This window comes from Pecten maximus, chromosome 1 (genome assembly GCF_902652985.1).
Source record: "Pecten maximus chromosome 1, xPecMax1.1, whole genome shotgun sequence".
Lineage (NCBI taxonomy): Eukaryota > Metazoa > Mollusca > Bivalvia > Pectinida > Pectinidae > Pecten > Pecten maximus.
The window spans coordinates 18,275,360-18,298,174 of NC_047015.1; the positions used below are offsets into that span (position 1 = coordinate 18,275,360).

At 39.1% G+C, this 22,815-nt stretch overlaps 1 protein-coding gene across 1 annotated transcript in view; it reads left to right on the forward strand.

The window, feature by feature from the left end:
* The window catches only part of LOC117326900 (putative chitinase 1), an 81,822-nt gene that overhangs the window by 53,494 nt on the left and 5,513 nt on the right, over window positions 1-22,815 (forward strand). The window contains exon 7 of the mRNA XM_033883704.1: window positions 21,323-21,493. Within this exon, the coding sequence (XP_033739595.1) occupies window positions 21,323-21,493 (171 nt within the window). The remainder of the gene's footprint in view (window positions 1-21,322; window positions 21,494-22,815) is intronic.

The window sequence follows — 22,815 nt, forward strand, 5'->3', positions numbered from 1 at the left end:
TGTACAACTGATGATGATTGGTGTCTGTATTGATGTTACAACTGATGATGACGGGTGTCTGTAATGATATTACAACTGATGATGACGGGTGTCTGTATTGATGTTACAACTGATGATGATTGGTGTCTGTATTGATGTGACAACTGATGATGACGGGTTTCTGTATTGATGTTACAACTGATGATGACGGGTGTCTGTATTGATGTTACAACTGATGATGACGGGTGTCTGTATTGATGTTACAACTGATGATGACGGGTGTCTGTATTGATGTTACAACTGATGATGATTGGTGTCTGTATTGATGTGACAACTGATGATGATTGGTGTCTGTATTGATGTGACAACTGATGATGACGGGTGTCTGTATTGATGTGACAACTGATGATGATTGGTGTCTGTATTGATGTTACAACTGATGATGACGGGTGTCTGTAATGATATTACAACTGATGATGATTGGTGTCTGTATTGATGTTACAACTGATGATGATTGGTGTCTGTAATGATGTTACAACTGATGATGATTGGTGTCTGTATTGATGTTACAACTGATGATGATTGGTGTCTGTATTGATGTTACAACTGACCATGATTGGTGTCTGTATTGATGTTACAACTGATGATGACGGGTGTCTGTATTGATGTTACAACTGATGATGACGGGTGTCTGTATTGATGTTACAACTGATGGTGACGGGTGTCTGTATTAATGTTACAACTGATGGTGACGGTTGTCTGTACTCCTGTGATAACTGATGATGACGGGTGTCTGTATTGATGTGACGACTGATGATGACGGGTGTCTGTACTCCTGTGATAACTGATGATGACGGGTGTCTGTATTGATGTGACGACTGATGATGACGGGAGTCTGTACTCCTGTGATAACTGATGATGACGGGTGTCTGTATTCCTGTAACAAAATGTTTATTTCTAGGTTCCGGAGGTTCCACAGCATGCGTTCCAAGAACGAAGATCTGGTGATGATGTTATCAGTTGGAGGTTGGGCCACTGATAGTAAACTTTTCTCTAAGACAGTGTCCTCTGAGGCAAACATGCAGCACTTCGCAGAGGAGGCAATTAATTATCTCCGAAAACACGACTTCGACGGTCTGGATATCGATTGGCAGTTCCCAGCAACTCGAGGTAGTCCACCAGAGGATGTACAGCGTTACTACAGATTCCTAAGGGTAAGTGTTCGTGTTCGTTACCATGGATATCCGGGGGTAAGTGTTCGTGTTTGTTACCATGGATATCCGGGGGTAAGTGTTCCGTGTTTATTACCATGGATATCCGGGGGTAAGTGTTCGTGTTTGTTACCATGGGTATCCGGGGGTAAGTGTTCAGGGTGTGTTACTATGGGTATCCGAGGGTAACTGTTCCGGATGTGTTGCCATGGGTATCCGGGGGTAAGTGTTCCAGGTTTGTTATCTCGGGTACCCGAGGGAAGTGTTCCAGGATTGTTATCTCGGGTATCCGAGGGTTATTGTTCAAGGTTTGTTGCCATGAGTATCCGAGGGTAACTGTTCCGTATGTGTTACCATGGATATCCGGGGGTAAGTGTTCAATGTTTATTACCATGGATATGCGGGGGGTAAATCCGAGGGTAAGTGTTCTATGTGTGTTGCCACGGGTATCCGAGGGTAAGTGTTCCGGATGTGTTACCATGGGTATCCGAGGGTAACTGTTCCGGGTGTGTTACTACACGTGTATAGGTGATCGAGTATCGAATGACTGTAACGTGTTACCACAAAATGTTGAGATCTAAATAGTGAAGGTAATTACGTACTCAGATTATTAAAGGACTTTTAGAGAAAGGTGAAATATAATGACACTTATAATATTGTAACGATGTTGTTTGTTTTTCTCATCAGCTACTCCAGTGGGAGTTCGAGCACGAAGAGGAACCTGATGACAAGAGTACCCTTATCTTAACCATCTCTGTAGATCCGACAGTGGAGAGGGCCACCATTTCATACGACCTGCCGAGATACTCAAGGTAAAGAACATCTGAGCCATATTGTGTGGGTTACCTTCCAACAAGATTTTTATTGGCACTCATGAATAATCGTCATATGAGATGGAAAATTGATATATGTCGAAACATCTGTAACCCGTGTACGGTATATTATCTACATGGGCGCGAATGTAACAGAGCGCAGGATTAATTAAATTTAAATCACTGCCTCCGCTAGGGATCGAACCCGGGACCTCTGGCTTACTAGTCTTACGCTCAACCGATCGAGCTAAAAAGATCTCTCTAGCTGAGCGGTATATTGCGGCTAGTATTTACCAGGGTCATACATCAATCATCTTTTCTACGAATCCGACCATACAGGCATACATGTCGCCCCACACAGAAAGTCAATCCATCCAACTTTTAATACTTTCAAACATGTCGCAGACATATTTTTAATGGCCATGTTCACATGAACTATCGAGATCTCGCGACATAGGGCAATCAGGACAAGACGAGACTTTAAATAACATGGTTTTATTGCAAACATATAACGAAGAGCCGCACTGTGGGTTGATGGGCTTTCCCCCCTCTTTTCCCTTGGTAGGGTTTCTGATGTTAATCGATCCATATATACCAAAAGACCGATAAAATATCAAAAATCTTCGGATTACCCGAATGATTGACAATAATAGAGAAGCTCGGACTATGTAAAGGATATGACTGATTTTTGCCGTTTCCTGATGGGGTCTCCGACCGGCCTTGACAAAATGATTAACATCGCAAATTGATAACCTGGTCTAAAAATAGTAACAAGGAAGTCTTCGGGTCTTCAGTATTTTTGACCAATCACACAAGAGTATTGTCGGCCATCGGGCTGTTGTAAACAACATGGCAGACAAAACTACTTTCGGGCTTGATAGGAAACGTTTGACTGTATTTCGGATGCAGATCTACAAAATATTATAGTTAACATACATAGAAAAAACACTAAAATCGGCGGCAAAGACACATAGGTAAAAATATTCTTGGATTATTTGGTGAAAAAACCCGTCACGTTAACTTCAAAAATCTAACTGTAAATACCGTAGACTAAGGAATGAGAAACAGTTACATGTACTATTACAGTAGCTATTTGTGTAACGTTAAAAGATAAGCTTCAAGTTAAAGTCAATACATGTATAACTGATATTTAAGCAATGAACAGTGGTTTTAATGTTATTATAGTCGATATGGCAGCAAGATGTATGGTGGGCAAATGTAGGATGTGAACCCTAACGGGTTCCCATGCCATTTGCCCACCATACATCTTGCTGCCATATCGACTATAACAACATTAAAACCACTGTTCAATACTTATATTGGTGAAGGTATGAGGGTTTTATCGGGTTCCTTCCGTCATCCAAATTGCCAAGACTCAACACATTGTCAGAGTTTCAATACTTTATTTGGTATTGCGGAGTTTCTGGGGTAGAATAAATCCCCTGTAATAAGACATGGATAAAACTAATAAAACATTATACAAACGAATGCACCACACATCTTAGCAGCAAGAACTAACAACAAAACGTTCTGACCCGGACGGAAATAAAGATAATTAGACTGGATAATATAAATTAGATATGCTACTCCAATAATTTATAGGATATAAGTAATAATCATAAAGCTAAAACTACTTACTCACCCTGCATGTGGTGCTGGGGGACCCAGTATAAAATATATAGTAATTATGTATCATGGACCTGTCAGATGTGGTTCGCTCCACGGCCAGCTGAGAAGTGCCGGGAGAGAGCAGAAAGGAAAGAAAGAAGGAAAGAGCGCGGGAAAACAAAGCGAGTCCCACGAGCTATCCGTGGTCAGTCACGATTAGTCAAGTACAGTCAACACATGATGGACAAACACAATACACCACGTCACATACACGTATACAAAGGTAAAAACGAAGGTACATCAGGTGATCACAAATACACCGAAACGGATCACGGATTGGTTTACGGATCGGATCGCGGATTCACGGAATACGTATATGCTACACACACCCCTCTGTTGTGAGATATGTTGCCCTCAACATGTTAAGCATGTAAACCTAAAAATGAAGATTGAACCCAAAAAAACTAACTTAACAAACCTATTGGTTACATATAAGAAAATTACTCTACAACTAGTTTGATAACGGCTGCCAGGAGCGTTTCCGCACCAGGGACAAACAAACCCTCTGGGGCGAGGGATCTTAGGTAGTCAGCCTTTAGTTTCCAATTTCTCTCCGTTGCCATAACGAAATCCCGGAACCGCTCTGGTTTACGTCGCTCTCGAGTTGACCTTCTAACAGAGGGCTCGTCTGCTGACTGGTCATCTTGAACTGCGGTCCGATTCAATTTCAATTTCAACACATTTTATTGTCATTTAATTCGACAAATGGATCTGACATCAGGCATAGCCTATTTAAGTCATCTCCATATAAACATATATACAGGTAACAATTTTTTAATCTCGAATATAACAGAAGTAGTATACATAATTTTATATATATTAACAGGAACATATATATGAATATATATATTAATTTACGTAGTTGATACATACAATTGCCAAATCATAAATTAACAGTAGATTAGAGTATAATTTAAATAATGAAGTATATATCACTCCAGGTAGATTTTTTTTGGTGTGTATAAATTGAGTCAAATTATATGAATTTAGGTATTGTCTGTACACCATATTTGTTGATAGAATTTTCATACATTACTTCCTTGGGCTGCAGGTCCTATAAAGTCCCCGTGTTAAAACACATTGACCAGTCACCCTAAAAGATGTATGAGAATTCATCAACAACTATGTTATACACATTTTTGCTAATACATATTACATAAAAAAAAAAAAAAAAAAAACAAAAAAAACTGGAGTAGTCAAAAGTGTTATCAATCTAGCCTTAATTATTTTAGGAAATTTGTTACTTTATATAACTTAATAATACTATGACAACTTCCATCCAGTCCAATCTTGCCCATTTGCATAATGTTATATTGCTTGCAGGGTACTGTATATGCTACATATATATATAATTGAGATTTACCCAGAATCAATATAGAATTGTCATATATAACATATGCATAACTAAATTACTATGAATTTTACTAATTGATAAAAATATATGTGTTTGTGTGTGGGAGTGTGTGGCATGGGTGGGATATATATTGCATGTTAGATTATATGTTAAATCTTCCAGTTTCTTGTATATATTGTGTTACAAATTTTAGAATATTTATGTTGACATTAGTGTTACATAAACTACATCCTTTTAGAAGAGTACTAGCATTATAATGGTTGTGATCATCTAAATGGTTTATTTGTGCTAAGTTCTGAATTAGAAGTTGTCTAGCATCAATAAATATGGGACATTCAAACATAAAGTGGTGTATATTTTCATCTTCATAGTTACATGCACATGCTGCAGACTCAGCTAGATGATCTTTGTGAAGATCAGAGTTTAGGTTTGAGGCTTTATTTCTTAGTTGACAGAGTAGTATGTTATATTTTCTTAGTCCGTAATACTTGAAAGTATCAGTTATCTCTAATATGTTATTATTATTATTATTATTATTATTATTATTACCTGTAGATTTAATAAGTGTTTTGAATTTGTTCAATGAACTAGCATTTAATACTTCTCTATCTAGCTGGTTAAATTCATTCAGTGTTGATGGGAAAAAGCTATTTGAGTAATTTTCCGTCCTACAAAATGGAGGATTGAATAGTCGATTATTCCTGAGTGGATATCTAACATGTGTACATGTGTTATCATTAATGTGTTGTTCAACAATGTCTGCAAGGTATTTTGGTGTTTCTTTGTTCAGTATTTTGTACATTAATATAAGTTTATGGTTCTTTCTTCTACATTCAAGAGTTTCAATGCCAGTTTCAGTATATAATTTATCATGAGATGTCCCCCTTCTTAATCCTGTTATTATTCTCAGCGCTTCTACTTGGATTGATTCTAAGTAGTTTTTATTTTGGTTTGTACAGTTATCCCAGATTACATCACCGTATTCTAAAATTGGTCTTATATACGAGATATAGATAGTCAAAAGGCTTTTTCTATCAACTTTATGTTTTAGTAATCTTAATATGTTCATTCTTTTGTATGCTTTATCGTGGATATTTGTTATATGATGGTTCCATTTACCGTCGCTACTAAAAGTTAGTCCTAAGTGTTTGTGATCCAAGACACAGTTGATTGTATCATTAGCAAATAGGATATCAGGGTTGTTTATCTCCCTTTTTCTGGAAAAAAGTACTGATTCTGTTTTTAACGGATTGAAGTTTATATCCCAATTTTTTGCCCATGTATCTATATTATCTAAATCATTAGTTAGTTTTCCAGCTATTTCAATATGGTTATCGTTAATTATTTCATACAGTGAAGTATCATCAGCGAAGAGTTTAATTTTACTTTGAACACAGTCGGTTATGTCGTTGATGTATATTAAGAATAAAAAGGGACCAAGTACAGAGCCTTGAGGGACACCTGCGTTTATATTTTTGAATGTTGAGTAAAATCCTTCTGTTGAGACTCTTTGCTTCCTGTCAGAGAGATAATTCTTAAACCACTGTAGTACTTTCCCCTTAATACCATAAGTTTCTAGTTTATAAAGTAGGCCTTCATGCCATACTCTATCAAAGGCTTTGCTGATATCACAGAAGATAAATCTAATTTCATTATTTTTATCCAAGTTACTTACAATAGTATCATATATTTCTAATAATTGGTTAATAGTGGAGTCTTTTGGTAAAAAACCTGACTGGTGCTTTGTAATTATATCACAGTCTTTCATATAGTTAAACAAATATTTAAAAATAACTTTTTCAATTATTTTACTAAAACATGGTGTGATAGATATAGGTCTATAGTTGGAAACATCACTATTTGATCCCTTCCCTTTGTAAATTGCATTTATGTTAGCTGTTTTCCAAGAATATGGTATAATACCTGATTCAAGAGTTTTATTGCAGAGTAATGTTAGAGGATGTATTAGAGATGGGGTTAATTGTTTGATTATTTTTGGTATAATGTTATCAGGACCAGGAGGTTTTTTATCATTAAGTGTTAATAGTTGATCTTTAATATCTTGTTCAGTGATAGTGATATTTTCTATTCTAAATGGAAAGTTATTATCAGGTGGATCAGGGGGTTCAAGGTTAGGAGTGGATGTAGATATTGAGCAAAAATAATTGTTTAAGCATTCAGCTTTATCAAATGGATGATGGATAACAGTGTTATTATCACATAGCGGAGGTAAACTATTAGATATATTATTACAGTTCATTACTGACTTAGCTATTTTCCACCACTTGTTAGCAGGAATAGATTTATCATGTAAAGATTTTTGCAAATTATCATAGTAATTTCTTTTGGCATCCCTTATTAGATCTACAATTTCATTCCTTGTATGTCTAAAATTAGCCCAATCTATTTCAGAGTTATTATTTTTAGCTTTATGGTGTAATCTGTTGCGTTGTCTGATTTTTTGCCTTATATTGGTTCTCATCCAGGGTTTGTCATTCGGACGTATGGTTATAATTTTACTGGGGATACATTCATCTATTTGTTTGTTTATGATATCCGTTAGATGGTTATTAAATTCATTAGAGTCCAAATTATTTGCTAATATATCCCAATTAATGTTATTTATGTTTGTGTTTATTTGATCAAAATCTGCATCATCATAAATTAATATTTTTTTCTTGTAGGCTTTATGTTTAAATACAGAATTTGAACAAGTAAAATGAACAATTGAATGATCACTGCATATTGGTGTTTTCACTGAAGAATTTTTAATTAGATTTATATTGTTGGAGAAGAGTATATCAATAGCAGTGGTCCGATGGTCGTCCACCTCCGCTCCACTGGCTTCAGATTCTTTAGCCTCGACTCCAATTTCGTCGGCTTCAGATCCTACAGTGGTTCCGACCGTTGTCGACTCGCGGTCGGTATACTCAGCATCCCCTTCATCAACACTCTCAGGAGTGTCGGGTGGATCCTGTATCATTGGAGGTACCGTCACCCAGTAACCACCTTCTCCGTCGCTATCACTGGCCTCGCTCCCAGTTCGGTCATCCACAGATGGGCTCTGTGGCGGTGGAAGCTGGCGCCTGAGACGGGGTTTGGGTACCGGTCTTGGCTTCGGTTTCGGTTGTGTCACGTTGTCGGGCTTAGAAGAGCTGTCAAGGAATCCCACGGGTAAAAGGAGGTTCCGGTGAAGTGTCCTTTTCCTGCCTTCCCCATTCTCCTTCCTCACCACATAGACTGGCATATCCGCATTTGGCTGTTCGAGCACAGTATACACCTCCTCCTCTCATTTATCGGCTAGCTTGTGCTTGCCCTCAAAAGCTACAATTTTCACGAGGACGCGATCTCCAATGCTGAGACACGCTCCACGCACCCGTCGGTCATAACCACCCTTCTGACGTTGTTGCGCTGGAGTGATGTGGATATGGCTATATCGTACGATGAATGGAGCCTCTTCCTCAGATCTTCAACATACTTGGTGGAGGAGACTGATTCTCCGATATCCCTCCCGATGTTAAAGGCCAGATCTATGGGTAGGCGGGGCTCCCTCCCAAACATCAGGTAGAATGGTGAAAACCCTGTGACGTCGTTCCTGGTGGCATTGTAGGCATGCACTAGTGATGCGACGTACGCCTTCCAGTCTTTCTTCTGATCCTTCTCCAGGGTACCGAGCATGCTCAACAGAGTTCTATTAAATCGCTCGCATTGGCCATTCCCTTGAGGGTGGTACGGGGTGGTCCGCGATTGGTCGATCCCAGCAAGCTTGTACAAGTCCTTCATGAGGTTACTCTGGAAGTTAGCACCCTGATCGGAGTGTATCCTTTGCGGCATCCCATAATGGACAATAAAGTGATTGAAGAAGGCATCGGCTGTGGTTTTGGATGTTTAATTCTTAGTCGGCACCGCTACAGCATACCTGGTGAAGTGGTCAGTTATCACTAAGATGTGCTGGTAATTCCCTTTTGATGGTTCCAATGTCAGGAAATCCATACTGACTAGTTCCAAAGGTTGGGTAGTTGATATGGATACCATAGGGGCTCACTCGTTGGTAGGAGTTTTCCTTCGAAGACACCTTGGACAACCGGCGACCCATTGCTCGATATCCACCCTTATGGACGGCCAGTAGAATCTATCTCTGCATAGCGAGGTGGTACGGCTAATCCCAAGATGTCCCATCTGGTTGTGCAAGCTGTGGAGGACGAAGTTGACTAACTCACATGGTAGAACCAGTTGTTTCTTCTGTCCCTCGTCACTTTTAACCTCTCACAAGGTACAAGATTCTCTGCTCGACTTTTAACGAACTATACTGACGGTATAGTTGCGGTCCCAAGCTGCCAAAGGCATGGTCTCCTTGGTGGGCTTACGGCCACTGGATATGACCTCCAGACATGGTCCCAATACTGGATCCCTTTCCTGGGCAGTCTTCAAATCTTGTTGAATTATGTCATCCAGATCGGGCGTGACAGGCGCCGGAGTAGTAGCGTTCAGCTGCAAACTGTTGGCGTGGGGCTGTGCCTGCGTCATCTGGCATACAGCTACCACAGACTCCCTCGGTACAGATAACCGCTCAAACTCCTCCTTTGTGGGTAGCCTTGACAGGATATCGACATCGATGTTGGACTTCCCAGGCCTGTACCTGATGGTGAAATCGTACGCCGACAGGGCTGCCAACCATCTATGTCCGGTGGCATCCAATTTAGCACTGGTTAGTACGTAGGTCAAGGGATTGTTGTCCGTAAGTACCGTGAACTTATGTTGATACAAGTAATCACGAAATTTCTCCGTTACCGCCCACTTCAGTGCCAGGAACTCTAGTTTATGGGCTGGATAATTCCTCTCTGAGTGAGACAAACCCCTGCTGGCGTAGGCAAGGACCTTGTGTCCATCTTCATGCTGTTGATATAAAACGGCACCAAGTCCCTGTTGACTTGCGTCGGTATGAAGCTCAAAAGGTTTCCTATAATCAGGATAAGCCAGTACTGGTGGTGAAGAAAGGGCGTCTTTAAGCAGGGTAAAAGCAATCTCCTGATTCTCTCCCCAGACCCAAGTCTTCTTATCGGCCCCTTCTTAGCTTTCTTTGGGGCGGGCATAAGGTCAGTAAGAGGTCTGGCGATCTTCGCGAAATCCTTGATGAATTTTCTATAATACCCCGCGAACCCTAAAAAGCGGCGTACATCCTCCGGGCAGGTTGGTGTTTTCCACGATGTCACCTTAGAAATTTTCTCAGGGTCAGCCTCTATCCCCTTCTCGCTCACAATAAAACCGAGATATTTCACCCGCTGCTGAAAGAAGTTGCATTTCTTCGGTGATAGCTTAATCCCGTGAAGACGTAGCCTATCCAACACTCTGGTCAGCTTCTCCAGGTGTTCTTCAAAAGTCTTTGCGAAAATTATTACGTCATCTAAATATATGAAGCAGTCGACCATATGAAGTTCCCCAAGACACTGTTCCATCAACCGTTGATACGTTGCGGGTGCGTTGGCTAATCCAAACGGCAACCTATTGTACTCGTAGAACCCTAGGGGTCCAACGGTAAAGGCGGTTCTCTCTTTGTGTTCTTCCTCGACTTCAACTTGATGGTACCCGCTCTTCATATCTAGCACGGAGAAGTACTTGGCACCGGACAAGGAGTCCAGGATTTCCTCAATCCGTGGTAGGGCGTACGAGTCCTTAATAGTCCTATTGTTCAATTGCCGGTAATCAATGCACATCCGCAGCTTCCCATCCTTCTTGCGTGCCAACACCACTCCGGATGCCCAAGGGGAGTACGACTTTCTGATAACCCCGCAAGCTAAAAGCTGTTGGAGGTGGTCCCTAACCTCCTGTACCATCCCAGGTGGTATCCTTCGATGGCGCTGTTTGAAAGGGCGGTCATCGTCTAACTCTATACGGTATTTAACTGCCTTGGTGTGCCCCAAGTCCAATTTTCCTTGAGAGAAAACATCTAGGTATTCCCCGATTACCTCCTTGCCTTGGCGTAGGTAAGCGTCATCCAGGATCGGAGAGAAAGTAACTTGCTCCAGTACATCTGTTGTTTGGTTCCCTTCTCTATCCGCGTCCTTTGGGGTCAACAAACTGCACACGGTAACAGGTTGCAGCTGGCAAACTAATGCGCGTGGTGGCACAACGACTGTCCGGGTCGTGATATTGGATATGTTGATGTTAACGACTCTATTTCTCCCGTACTTGTATGTAAATACCCCTGGAGAGATATCCAAATCATCTGTAAGGACTGAGTTGGGTGCGGCGTGTATCACTGCACACACCTCAGGATAAGGTATCTCCTTATCAACACGGCAGCTAATGTCAACCTGTCGGTTTGGTGGTATCACTACGTTCCCCCTCTCCGAGCTTTTCAAAACAGCTAAGCAGTAGCTGTTATGCCTAAGTTGCTTCTCCTGCAATGATATGCATCTAAATGACAGGTACCAAGGCGTGGTGAGAGGTGCCTCCTGCAGATACCTTGGTCCGAACCATTCTTCACACCTCTTCATAAAATGCGTGAGTATGTTGGTTCCAAGTAATACAGGTACTTTACGATTGAAGTCGTAATCGGGTATAACCAACAGCAAGCATTTGGTCCCATCCTCTCTATTCAACCGATCGACCTGGATGTCTACCTCTATATAGCCTAGATATGGTAAAAGTTCTCCCCCAGCCACCTCAATCTTGAGTGCGTCATCCTTCAGTTTATGAAGAGGTAGATGACCAAGATTGGTTTTGTAGAATTCCTCAGCGACACTCGATACCGTAGCCCTTGTGTCCAAAAGTGCCTTGGCAGGTTTTCCTTCTATAAAAAGATCTGCTATGTTGCACCTCTCTGTAAGACCAGGTGGTCCCTCATCTGGAATCCCCCTCGATTCCATATTTTGAGGTTGTATATCCAGACCTGCAGACAACCTCCTCATACAGGTCCTGTCTAGTTTAAATGTCTACGCTGATGGTCCAAACGAACACGGAATCCAAGCTGTAGATGGCCATACTGCCCACATCTAAAACACTGGGGCTCATCCCGCTGTTGGTATTCTTGATACTGGACAGGTGGTTCAGGTACAAATGGTCGTTGCTGTCCATCACTATGAGCTGGTCTCCCATTTCCGTTAGGTGGTCCATTACCGTAGAAGTGAGTCTTGCCATTACCCCTCCCTCGTCCTCGTCCACGTCCATGTTTACCATTTCCATTTTTACCCTTACGGTCCTGCTCCGACTTCTCAAACCTTGTGGTGAGTTGTGCTACCATCTCCTTCAACTCTTCAATATCGGAGTTCCCTGACATCATCCTAACCTGGGCCTGCTTAGGGTCTTTAGGCTTGTCAACCTGTTCCTTACCTTCAAAACCTCTACTGAATTCAATCCGTCTAATGGCTTGTCTGAGTTGATCAAAATCGGAAATAGAATCAAACTTATGACCACTGACATCCTTCAGGGCAGGTAATAATCCCTCGTAAAATACAGAACGGAGCATAGAGTTTATCTTCGCGTCTGAATACCCAGTTTTCTCTATAGCCTTGCATAACATGTCTTCTAACCGGAGTCCCCAAGCGCTGACAGACTCACCTTCCTTCTGCTTAGAGCTGTAAAAGGTTCCGAGTAGCGTCTCTGTCGTCTCATTCCTGTCATACACTGACTCCATCTTCTCCAGAATAGTATACAAACTGGCATCTGGCTTCAGTCTCATCAAAATATTCTTGGGCTCACCTTTAAGGGAAATCCGCATTGCTTCACAAATGCTCTGCATGGAATGACGTGACTCTGTCATGTGGCATTTAACTTCGTATCTCCACTGTTCATAGGTAACATCACTTTTGGACAGTGGTGGGTCCCCAGCAAATGTAGAGAGCCTAGGCCTGGACGACGAGGATAATGATGCGGCCATCACCGCCATATCTAAGGCCTTAGTGTCAACCTTTTCCTCTGTCTCCGGTTCCTTCTGCTGGGAGGCGTACTCAAGTATCCAATCCCTAATAGAGTCTGGTCACTAGGCCTAGCACCTAGGTTCTGAAATGCCCTAAACAAAGCAGTAGCCTCTGCAGTTTCCTCGGGGCTGAGTTCCATAATGCTCAAGGTGAAGTAATAAAAATAAACAAAGAGTACACACAGGTTACTTACCACCACCATGTAATTGTATTGTACTGTACCTCTATAATGACCTCTATAAGAAACAAGACAACACAATTTGTTATATCATATTCTTATGAACGGAGTAGCGGTAAGTGTAGTCTCAGCAACCCCAAATAACGCGAGTTTGGCCAATATATGTTAATAAACCCACGCGAATCAATTTGCGCAAAGTATAATCAATCACGAATCAAGTAAAAAACGGTGAACACAAATCACACAAGAACATTTAGTCAATCCAAACAAATGATAAAGTAATAAAGTCACAAGTCAAATGTCAGTATATAAATGTCTAAGAAAATAGAATTGAAATGATAGGTACTGATGATTACTAGAGAAAACAAATGAGCAATGAAAAAGAAACAAGGTGGCCTATGTGTGGGGAAAAACAACTAAGTAATATGAATTACAGCGAAACAGCAAAAAAAATAAACAAAAAAAAACAAAAAAAAACAACAAAAATACCATGTAAATAGTACCACAACTTAATCGGGCCTAGACAAACATATTTATCAATAATAAATAATAAAAAAATAATCCTAGGGTTGAAAATATCGAAATACAACAACGTTTATGCAGAAACCTGATCAATCAAGAAAATTGAAATATTTCCCGGAAGTACAAAACAAGGTCAATCAAGCAAACAAAAACCTAAAAATTCAGCAAAAATGGTATAATCAATCACAAGGTAGACTAAGGTAGTAAAGTTATATCAATTCCACACAATAAACAAATATAAAATGTCAATTATCACAGCACATAGATCTTCGCCTGGGAACGGCAACACGCAAATAAATTGTCAATGTCTCTAGTACTAGTATCGCTCACCATTACGAGAATCCATGCCAGTCCTGGGGGCACAGTCCTGGGGATAATTCGGTCCATGAAAAGATATAAATCACACGTGTTTCTTGTTCACGTACACGCACAATCCCGTCTGTACCATCATTAGGAATATCACAATGGGTGCGTTCGATGACAGAAGCAAACATGGGAGCCAATGTGAAGGTATAAGGGTTTTATCGGGTTCCTTCCGTCATCCAAATTGCCAAGACTCAACACATTGTCAGAGTTTCAATACTTTATTTGGTATTGCTGAGTTTCTGGGATAGAATAAATCCCCTGTAATAAGACATGGATAAAAGTAATAAAACATTATACAAACGAATGCACCACACATCTTAGCAGCAAGAACTAACAACAAAACGTTCTGACCCGGACGGAAATAAAGATAATTAGACTGGATAATATAAATTAGATATGCTACTCCAATAATTTATAGGATATAAGCAATAATCATGAAGCTAAAACTACTTACTCACCCTGCATGTGGTGCTGGGGGACCCAGTATAAAATATATAGTAATTATGTATCATGGACCTGTCAGATGTGGTTCGCTCCACGGCCAGCTGAGAAGTGCCGGGAGAGAGCAGAAAGGAAAGAAAGAAGGAAAGAGCGCGGGAAAACAAAGCGAGTCCCACGAGCTATCCGTGGTCAGTCATGATTAGTCAAGTACAGTCAACACATGATGGACAAACACAATACACCACGTCACACACACACGTATACAAAGGTAAAAACGAAGGTACATCAGGCACAGGTGCCTGACTCGTTTTATAAAAATAGAAATGTGTTTAACCAATCAGAATGCTTGTTTGAATTTACCGCGGCTGGCACAACATGGCTACTCAAGGGGAAAATCTGCTATCAGTATGCATAAAAAGTCACGGGGCCGTCGATAGGGTGCTCGAATACATAAAGTAAGTGTATGTAATGGTTGTATTCGGTGATCTGATGAAGCGTACCTCTTGATTAACCCGTGGACTTCGTATTTAAAGCTATGTCCAATAGAGTCAAAGTGTGGTGACCCCGATACGTCAACTTGTCCGAGTAAACAAAATCGAGAGAACTTTGAAGTTTCACTCCCGATTTCGTAAACTAATATTGAGAAATCGACAACATGTTATGGCTTATTTTAAAGATTGACCATTTTTCTTCAATTTAAGGCCTACTTCGAAAAAATCCACCCAATACAACCGAAGCTACGGTATTTAGAAATAAATACATCAGATTTCAAGCCTGGGGGAGTTCAGAACCTTTCTCATTTATATGTATTCTTATATGTTATTATTTTATAAAACGAGTCAGGCACCTGTAGTCTCGGCAAACTCGCTCGCAACTGTATGAACTTCTTCATTGTTGTCGCAACCGTTCGAAAAACTCACATCTGTTATATTCATGACCTTACAGTAATTCTCCATATATTTTGTTTATCCATTCACTGTCTACTTTTGGTACGAGACCCGCAATCTATAGTTAAAATATCCGCTAACAGCTTCAAATGCAAATCAATGTTGTTTACAGTCACGAGACGGGGCTGTGCTTGCACACATGTATACAAAGTGTGTAGAGACGACTTGCTCATTTGCATATAAATCGTATGGTTATACGCTTATGATCCCCCTTACAATTAATTAAAAAATACGCACGGAAAACATAAACTTGTATCAATATATGACCAAGGATAGTTCATAAGGAGAACTGAAGTACACTTTCATGAAATAATTTGTGAAATGATAAAAAAGTAAACAAACTTGACTAAATTGTCCCTTTAATATTTCCCATAACCTTGATGATAGGGTGTAAAGTCTGATGTTGATAAAATAATGTTATGGTTGATTATAATGTGAATTTTAAGTGTTTCTTAGGTAAATATTAGCAGCAACCATCCTTCCTACTGTCTGCAAACCATTCCTATACAGCATCCGTAGATAGTAATTTGATATGAATCTAATTCTCTAGTGGCTCGATTCACTATATCAATTCATAACAGCATGATAATATGTTAATATATGCTGAATTAAGTTAGGAACGCGGTACAGGTTTTGCTGTTATGAAAATTAATACTTTTTTTTTTTATATATATTAAGCATGTTGATGTCACATTAAAATTTTAATTGCAAAATATATATATATTTAATTTAAATGAGAGACGTAAGCACGTGTCTTACATCCATCACAATTGTCACGGAGCGTTGTGAGAGTCTACATCAAAGTAGATCAATTAACACTGGAGCCATGGAAAACGTGAGTCAGTCGTACAGACGGCGGTATAAATGTCATCCGAACGTCATCATGTGTTTGTAAAATGTGTATGAAGTAAAGCTAATATCAATCAAATTGGGGTTATACAATTAAGGTAATGTTATTGTTACCCTCTATGCTGTGCTTAAAAATAATATACAACCAGCAACAACTGTTATAAGTAATCCACATACATTGGTAACATGTATGGCCTGAGTATCGAGCTTATACGAGCTCACACAAGCTTACACCTTACCCCTTCCAAGGCACAAGGCTCAGTGGTAAACCATTACTCTCCTTTTATATTGTCAACCGGGGTATGATTTCCCGATTTGACGTTAGAAAGTACGAGTGTCATCTGCCCGACCACGCCAAATTTTCTCTTGCGCGCCATCATCTGGGTTAACCAACTGGAGTTTGTAGTTTATGTCCTATATATTATGATAACAAAAGCTTAATGTTTTAGTATCATTGATAGTAACTGCATGATATTCCGTACGAGATTTATTCTGTTGACAACGTCATCAACAAACGCAATAACAATACCGCAACAAGGACACAAACTTCGTCGCCTGACGTCATACCAACACGTTACAATGACATCAACTTGGTTCCCTGACGTAATACCAACACGTTACAACGACATCAACTTGGTTCCCTGACGTAATGCCAACACGTTACAATGACGTCAACTTCGTTCCCTGATGCAAAGACAGCTACATCAACTCTAGGTACAATGATAATAACTCTAGGTACAATGGTAACAACTCTAGGTACAATGATAATAACTCGAGGTACAATGATAATAACTCTAGGTACAATGGTAACAACTCTAGGTACAATGATAATAACTCTAGGTACAATGATAACAACTCTAGGTACAATGATAACAACTCTAGGTACAATGATAACAACTCTAGGGACAATGGTAACAACTCTAGGTACAATGATAATAACTCTAGGTACAATGATAACAACTCTAGGTACAATGATAACAACTCTAGGTACAATGATAACAACTCAAGGTACAATGATAACAACTCTAGGTACAATGATAATAATAAGGTTAAATAATCACAAATCCTGGTAAATATTAAACCTCCGGTTTAATAACAAATCTGGGTTTTATGATAACAACTCCAGGTACAATGATAACGACTCCATGTACACTGATTACATCTCTAGGTACAAAGATAACATCACTAGGCACAATGATAACAACTCCTTCTACAGTGATAACAACTCTAGGCTCAATGATTACCACATGTTTAGTTATAAGAACACATTTACGATGGTAACAATAACCGATTAAATAATTATCTTAAGCAACTATTTTGATATCCGAGTCACGTAGTACCAAGAATCCTTTTGGCCTAACCACGGATGTCTGTTGTTACCAGTGGTATACAACAAAGTGACCCCTGATATTTGAATTTGTATGCGATGTTCAAAATTGATCTAGAGACCTCTACACTTTGGATTACGGTTCATTAATCTTGTAGCTTCAATACCGAGCTTACTGATGTGTATCTTATTTGCTCTCCATATAACATTGTACGGTAAATCAGGATTAGAATAAACAGTGAGACATTGTACGGTAAATCAGGGTTAAAATAAACAGTGAGACATTGTACAGTAAATTATGGTTAGAATAAACAGTGAGACATTGTACAGTAAATTATGGTTAGAATAAACAGTGAGACATTGTACAGTAAATTATGGTTAGAATAAACAGTGAGACATTGTACGGTAAATCAGGGTTAGAATAAACAGTGAGACATTGTACGGTAAATCAGGGGCAGAATAAAGAGTGAGATATTGTACGGTAAATCAGGGTTAGAATAAACAGTGAGACATTGTACGGTAAATCAGGGTGAGAATAAACAGTGAGACATTGTATGGTAAATCAGGGTTCGAATAAAGAGTGAGACATTGTACGGTAAATCAGAGTTAGAATAAACAGTGAGACATTGTGAGGTAAATCAGGGTGAGAATAAACAGTGAGACATTGCACGGTAAATCAGAGTTAGAATAAACAGTGAGACATTGTACGGTAAATCAGGGTTAGAATAAACAGTGAGACATTGTACGGTAAATCAGAGTTAGAATAAACAGTGAGATATTGTACAGTAAATTATGGTTAGAATAAACAGTGAGACATTGTACGGTAAATCAGGGTTAGAATAAACAGTGAGACATTGTACGGTAAATCAGGGGCAGAATAAAGAGTGAGATATTGTACGGTAAATCAGGGTTAGAATAAACAGTGAGACATTGTACGGTAAATCAGGGGTAGAATAAACAGTGAGACATTGTACGGTAAATCAGGGGTAGAATAAACAGTGAGACATTTTACGGTAAATCAGGGTTAGAATAAACAGTGAGACATTGTACGGTAAATCAGGGTTAGAATAAACAGTGAGACATTGTACAGTAAATCAGGGTTAGTATAAACAGTGAGACATTGTACGGTAAATCAGGGTTAGAATAAACAGTGAGACATTGTACGGTAAATCAGGGTTAGAATAAACAGTGAGACATTGTACGGTAAATCAGGGGTAGAATAAACAGTGAGACATTGTATGGTAAATCAGGGTTAGAATAAACAGTGAGACATTGTACAGTAAATCAGGGTTAGAATAAACAGTGAGACATTGTACGGTAAATCAGGGTTAAAATAAACAGTGAGATATTTTACGGTAAATTATGGTTAGAATAAACAGTGAGACATTGTACGGTAAATCAGAGTTAGAATAAACAGTGAGACATTGTACGGTAAATCAGGGTTAGAATAAACAGTGAGACATTGTACGGTAAATCAGGGTTAGAATAAACAGTGAGACATTGTATGGTAAATCAGGGTTAGAATAAACAGTGAGACATTGTACGGTAAATCAGGGTTAGAATAAACAGTGAGACATTGTACGGTAAATCAGAGTTAGAATAAACAGTGAGACATTGTACGGTAAATCAGGGTTAGAATAAACAGTGAGACATTGTACGGTAAATCAGGGGTAGAATAAACAGTGAGACATTGTACGGTAAATCAGGGTGAGAATAAACAGTGAGACATTGTATGGTAAATCAGGGTTAGAATAAACAGTGAGACATTGTACGGTAAATCAGGGTTAGAATAAACAGTGAGACATTGTATGGTAAATCAGGGTTAGAATAAACAGTGAGACATTGTACGGTAAATCAGGGTGAGAATAAACAGTGAGACATTGTACGGTAAATCAGGGTTAGAATAAACAGTGAGACATTGTACGGTAAATCAGGGTGAGAATAAACAGTGAGACATTGTATGGTAAATCAGGGTTAAAATAAACAGTGAGACATTGTATGGTAAATCAGGGTTAGAATAAACAGTGAGACATTGTACGGTAAATCAGAGTTAGAATAAACAGTGAGACATTGTACGGTAAATCAGAGTTAGAATAAACAGTGAGACATTGTATGGTAAATCAGGGTTATGATAAACAATAAGAATAGTTGTAAAAACAAATTACAGCAATTGAGATATTAGTTTTGCATAGCTTAGTTATTGCACATCGACTAATGAATGTTCACGGTTATGTCAGTTTGACAACACGCTTCAATCTTCAGTATATTGCGATGCAGTTTACATGGATGTCAAACACTGTCTTATACATTAGATTTCTAATGTAGTTATTATGTCTGTACCAGTCTCTACCTTTACTGAGACAAAAGTCAAAGTAATTTAACGTATAATTATATATACTGATTCTTTGGGACACATTAATCACAGTTAATAGCAATTGAATAATACAATTATATTAACACGACATTCCCCGACCCCGACATATTATGTCTTATTTTAGTAGGTCATCACTTGTAAATTATTACTTAACAATTAGGATACCTGAAAGCACAATTAATTCTTTGTGTTTGTGTCAGGCATGACAATGTGTCCTCGTGTTTAGCTGAGTTTCAGTACAGATTTCGTTATCTATCAACAGTTCATACAGGGGTAGAGGACTGTCTTATTCCGGTTAATTGAAGTAACGGAACACCAGATAAAATTTCTGGACAAAGAGATTTCAGACAGGAAAGTTTCTTAGCCATATTCTCCTCTATTCTGGGTTCCCCTACAATAGCCTTTTGTATCAAACATATACACTGTGTTGATTTATATTTCAAATTTGATGGCTAAATATTGTCTTATCTGGTCACGAACCTGACCTGCTGTTTCGTACGTATAACTATGTGTTTAGATGTACACGTGTACTTATATACGTGTTATTGGGTTCAGATGCTATTTCTATGGTGTTCCGTTAGGGCCAAATTTCCAATATCGCTCCTTCGCTCCTTCGACCTAAACGCGAAGGAGCGAAAACACGATGCCGAAGGAGCAAAGTTCCATCGCTTCTTCGCCATCGTGATTTCGCTCCTTCGCCATCGTATTTTCGCTCCTTCGCGTTTAGGTCGAAGGAGCGAAGGAGCGATATTGGAAATTTGGCCCTAACGGAACACCATATATTTCAGATGAATACAATTGACCGTTTTATCCTTGTGTGATACCAAATGTTAACAATATCATTGTTTTATTTGTCCCTTTAATTATCTTTAGATGGGTGAACTGGATCAACATGAAAATGTTTGACTTCTATGGTCACTGGAACGATCCAAATGTCGCCAATCACCACAGCGCACTTTACAGTGCTCACGATCCCAATAATGTGGTACGTACAGAAATCTACGTACAAAGTGCGATATAATAAACAAGAGTGACGTCAGAATTTATGTTACTCTGTTTATATTATATATATATATATTTTTTTTCTGGCGTCAGAATTCTTGTTACTCTGTATATATTATATGTCTACTTTTTTTCTGGCGTCATAATTCTTGCGGTAGACAACTTTTTTTGTATATTTGACGCGTCCATTTATTTAAGACTCCATGAAAGTTAGCTTCTTAATTCGTTTTCGATGTTTTCAATGAGTTCAAATGACTTTTATTGAAGTTCATGCAATAGTCAATGATGTACCCTGCTGCCATATTGTATTATCTTGTACACTGTTGACATGACATGTTCTAAATGAAGTCTAGTAACACGTATGTTGTTTCAGAACAACCTAAGTCGTTACTGGGTTAACAAGGGAGTACCACGTCATAAGATCGTACTTGGTTTACCAATGTACGGTCGTTCCTTCACACTAGTCAACAGAAACTACACCCAGGCTGGGGCACCGACCGTCGGTCCAGGTGCTGATGAGGGAGACGGCTACCCCATATCTCAGGTCAGTCACCTGTAGGTGAAAAGCCTGTCAAATTATTGGCAAAACAATTTATAGTTGTTTTTGTGTTTGTTTTCTTCCTATGTTTTTTTTTTTCATGTATTTTTCCAATTTTCATGTCTAGTTACACCATGGTCTATAATTAATATAAAGGTTACTTTGGAAAAATAGCCATAAGGTATTGTAATATCAAATATTTTTGTCGATCATTCATCTTATAACACCAATCATGTTTAATTATATGTAAGCATATGTGTTGCGTATGTATGATGTATGTGTTGTGTATGTATGATGTAGTGTATGTGTTGTGTATGTATGATGTATTGTATGTGTTGTGTATGTATGATGTAGTGTATGTGTTGTGTATGTATGATGTTATGTGTTGTGTAGTATGATGATAGTTTATGTGTTGTGTATGTATGATGTATTTATGATGTATTTGTATGTGTTGTGTAGGATGGATGTATGTGCTTGTGTATGTATGCTGTGTGTGTTGTGTATGTATGATGTATTGTATGTGTTGTGTAGTATGAATGTAGTGTATGTGTTTGTGTATGTAGATGTATGTGTTGTGTATGTATTCTTTCGTGTATGTGTTTGTATGTATGATGTGTGTGTTGTGTATGTATGATGTAGTGTATGTGTTTTGTATGTATGATGTAGTGTATGTGTTGTGTATGTATGATGTATTGTATGTGTTGTGTATGTGTTGTGTATGTATGATGTATGTGTTGTGTATGTTCTTCTGTCGTGTCTGTGTTGTGTTGTTCAAATTGTGTTTGTGTCTGTCTCTAGTCTGTCTGTTGTTTTGTCTGTCTGCATATGTGTTGTGTCTGTCATGTGTCTGTTCTGTGTATTTGTTCTTGTCTGCTTCGTTCTGTGTTATGTTGTATCTGTGTCTGTGTCTGTGTTTGTGTCTGTTGATGTCGTGTTGTGTTGTGTCCTGTATCTTGTTTGTATGTGTATGTATGATGTATTGTGTTTGTGTCTGTCATGGTCTGTGTTGTGTTGTCTGTGTCGTTGTCTGTGTTGTTGTCTGTTCTGCTGTTGTTTGTCTGTTGTGTCTGTGTTGTGTCTGTCTGCTGTCTGTGTTGTGTCTGTCTGCTGTCGTGTCTGTGTTTGTGTCTGTCTGCTGTCTGTGTGTGTCTTGACTGTCGTGTCTGTGTTGTGTCTGTCTGCTGTCTTGGTTGTGTGTTGCTGTCGTGTCTGTGTTGTGTCTGTCTGTGTATGTCTGTGTTGTGTGTCTGTCTGTCTGTTTGTGTGCTGTTGTTCTTGTTGTTTGTTGTGTCTGTTGTCTGTGTTGTGTGTCTTGTCTGTGTTGTTAT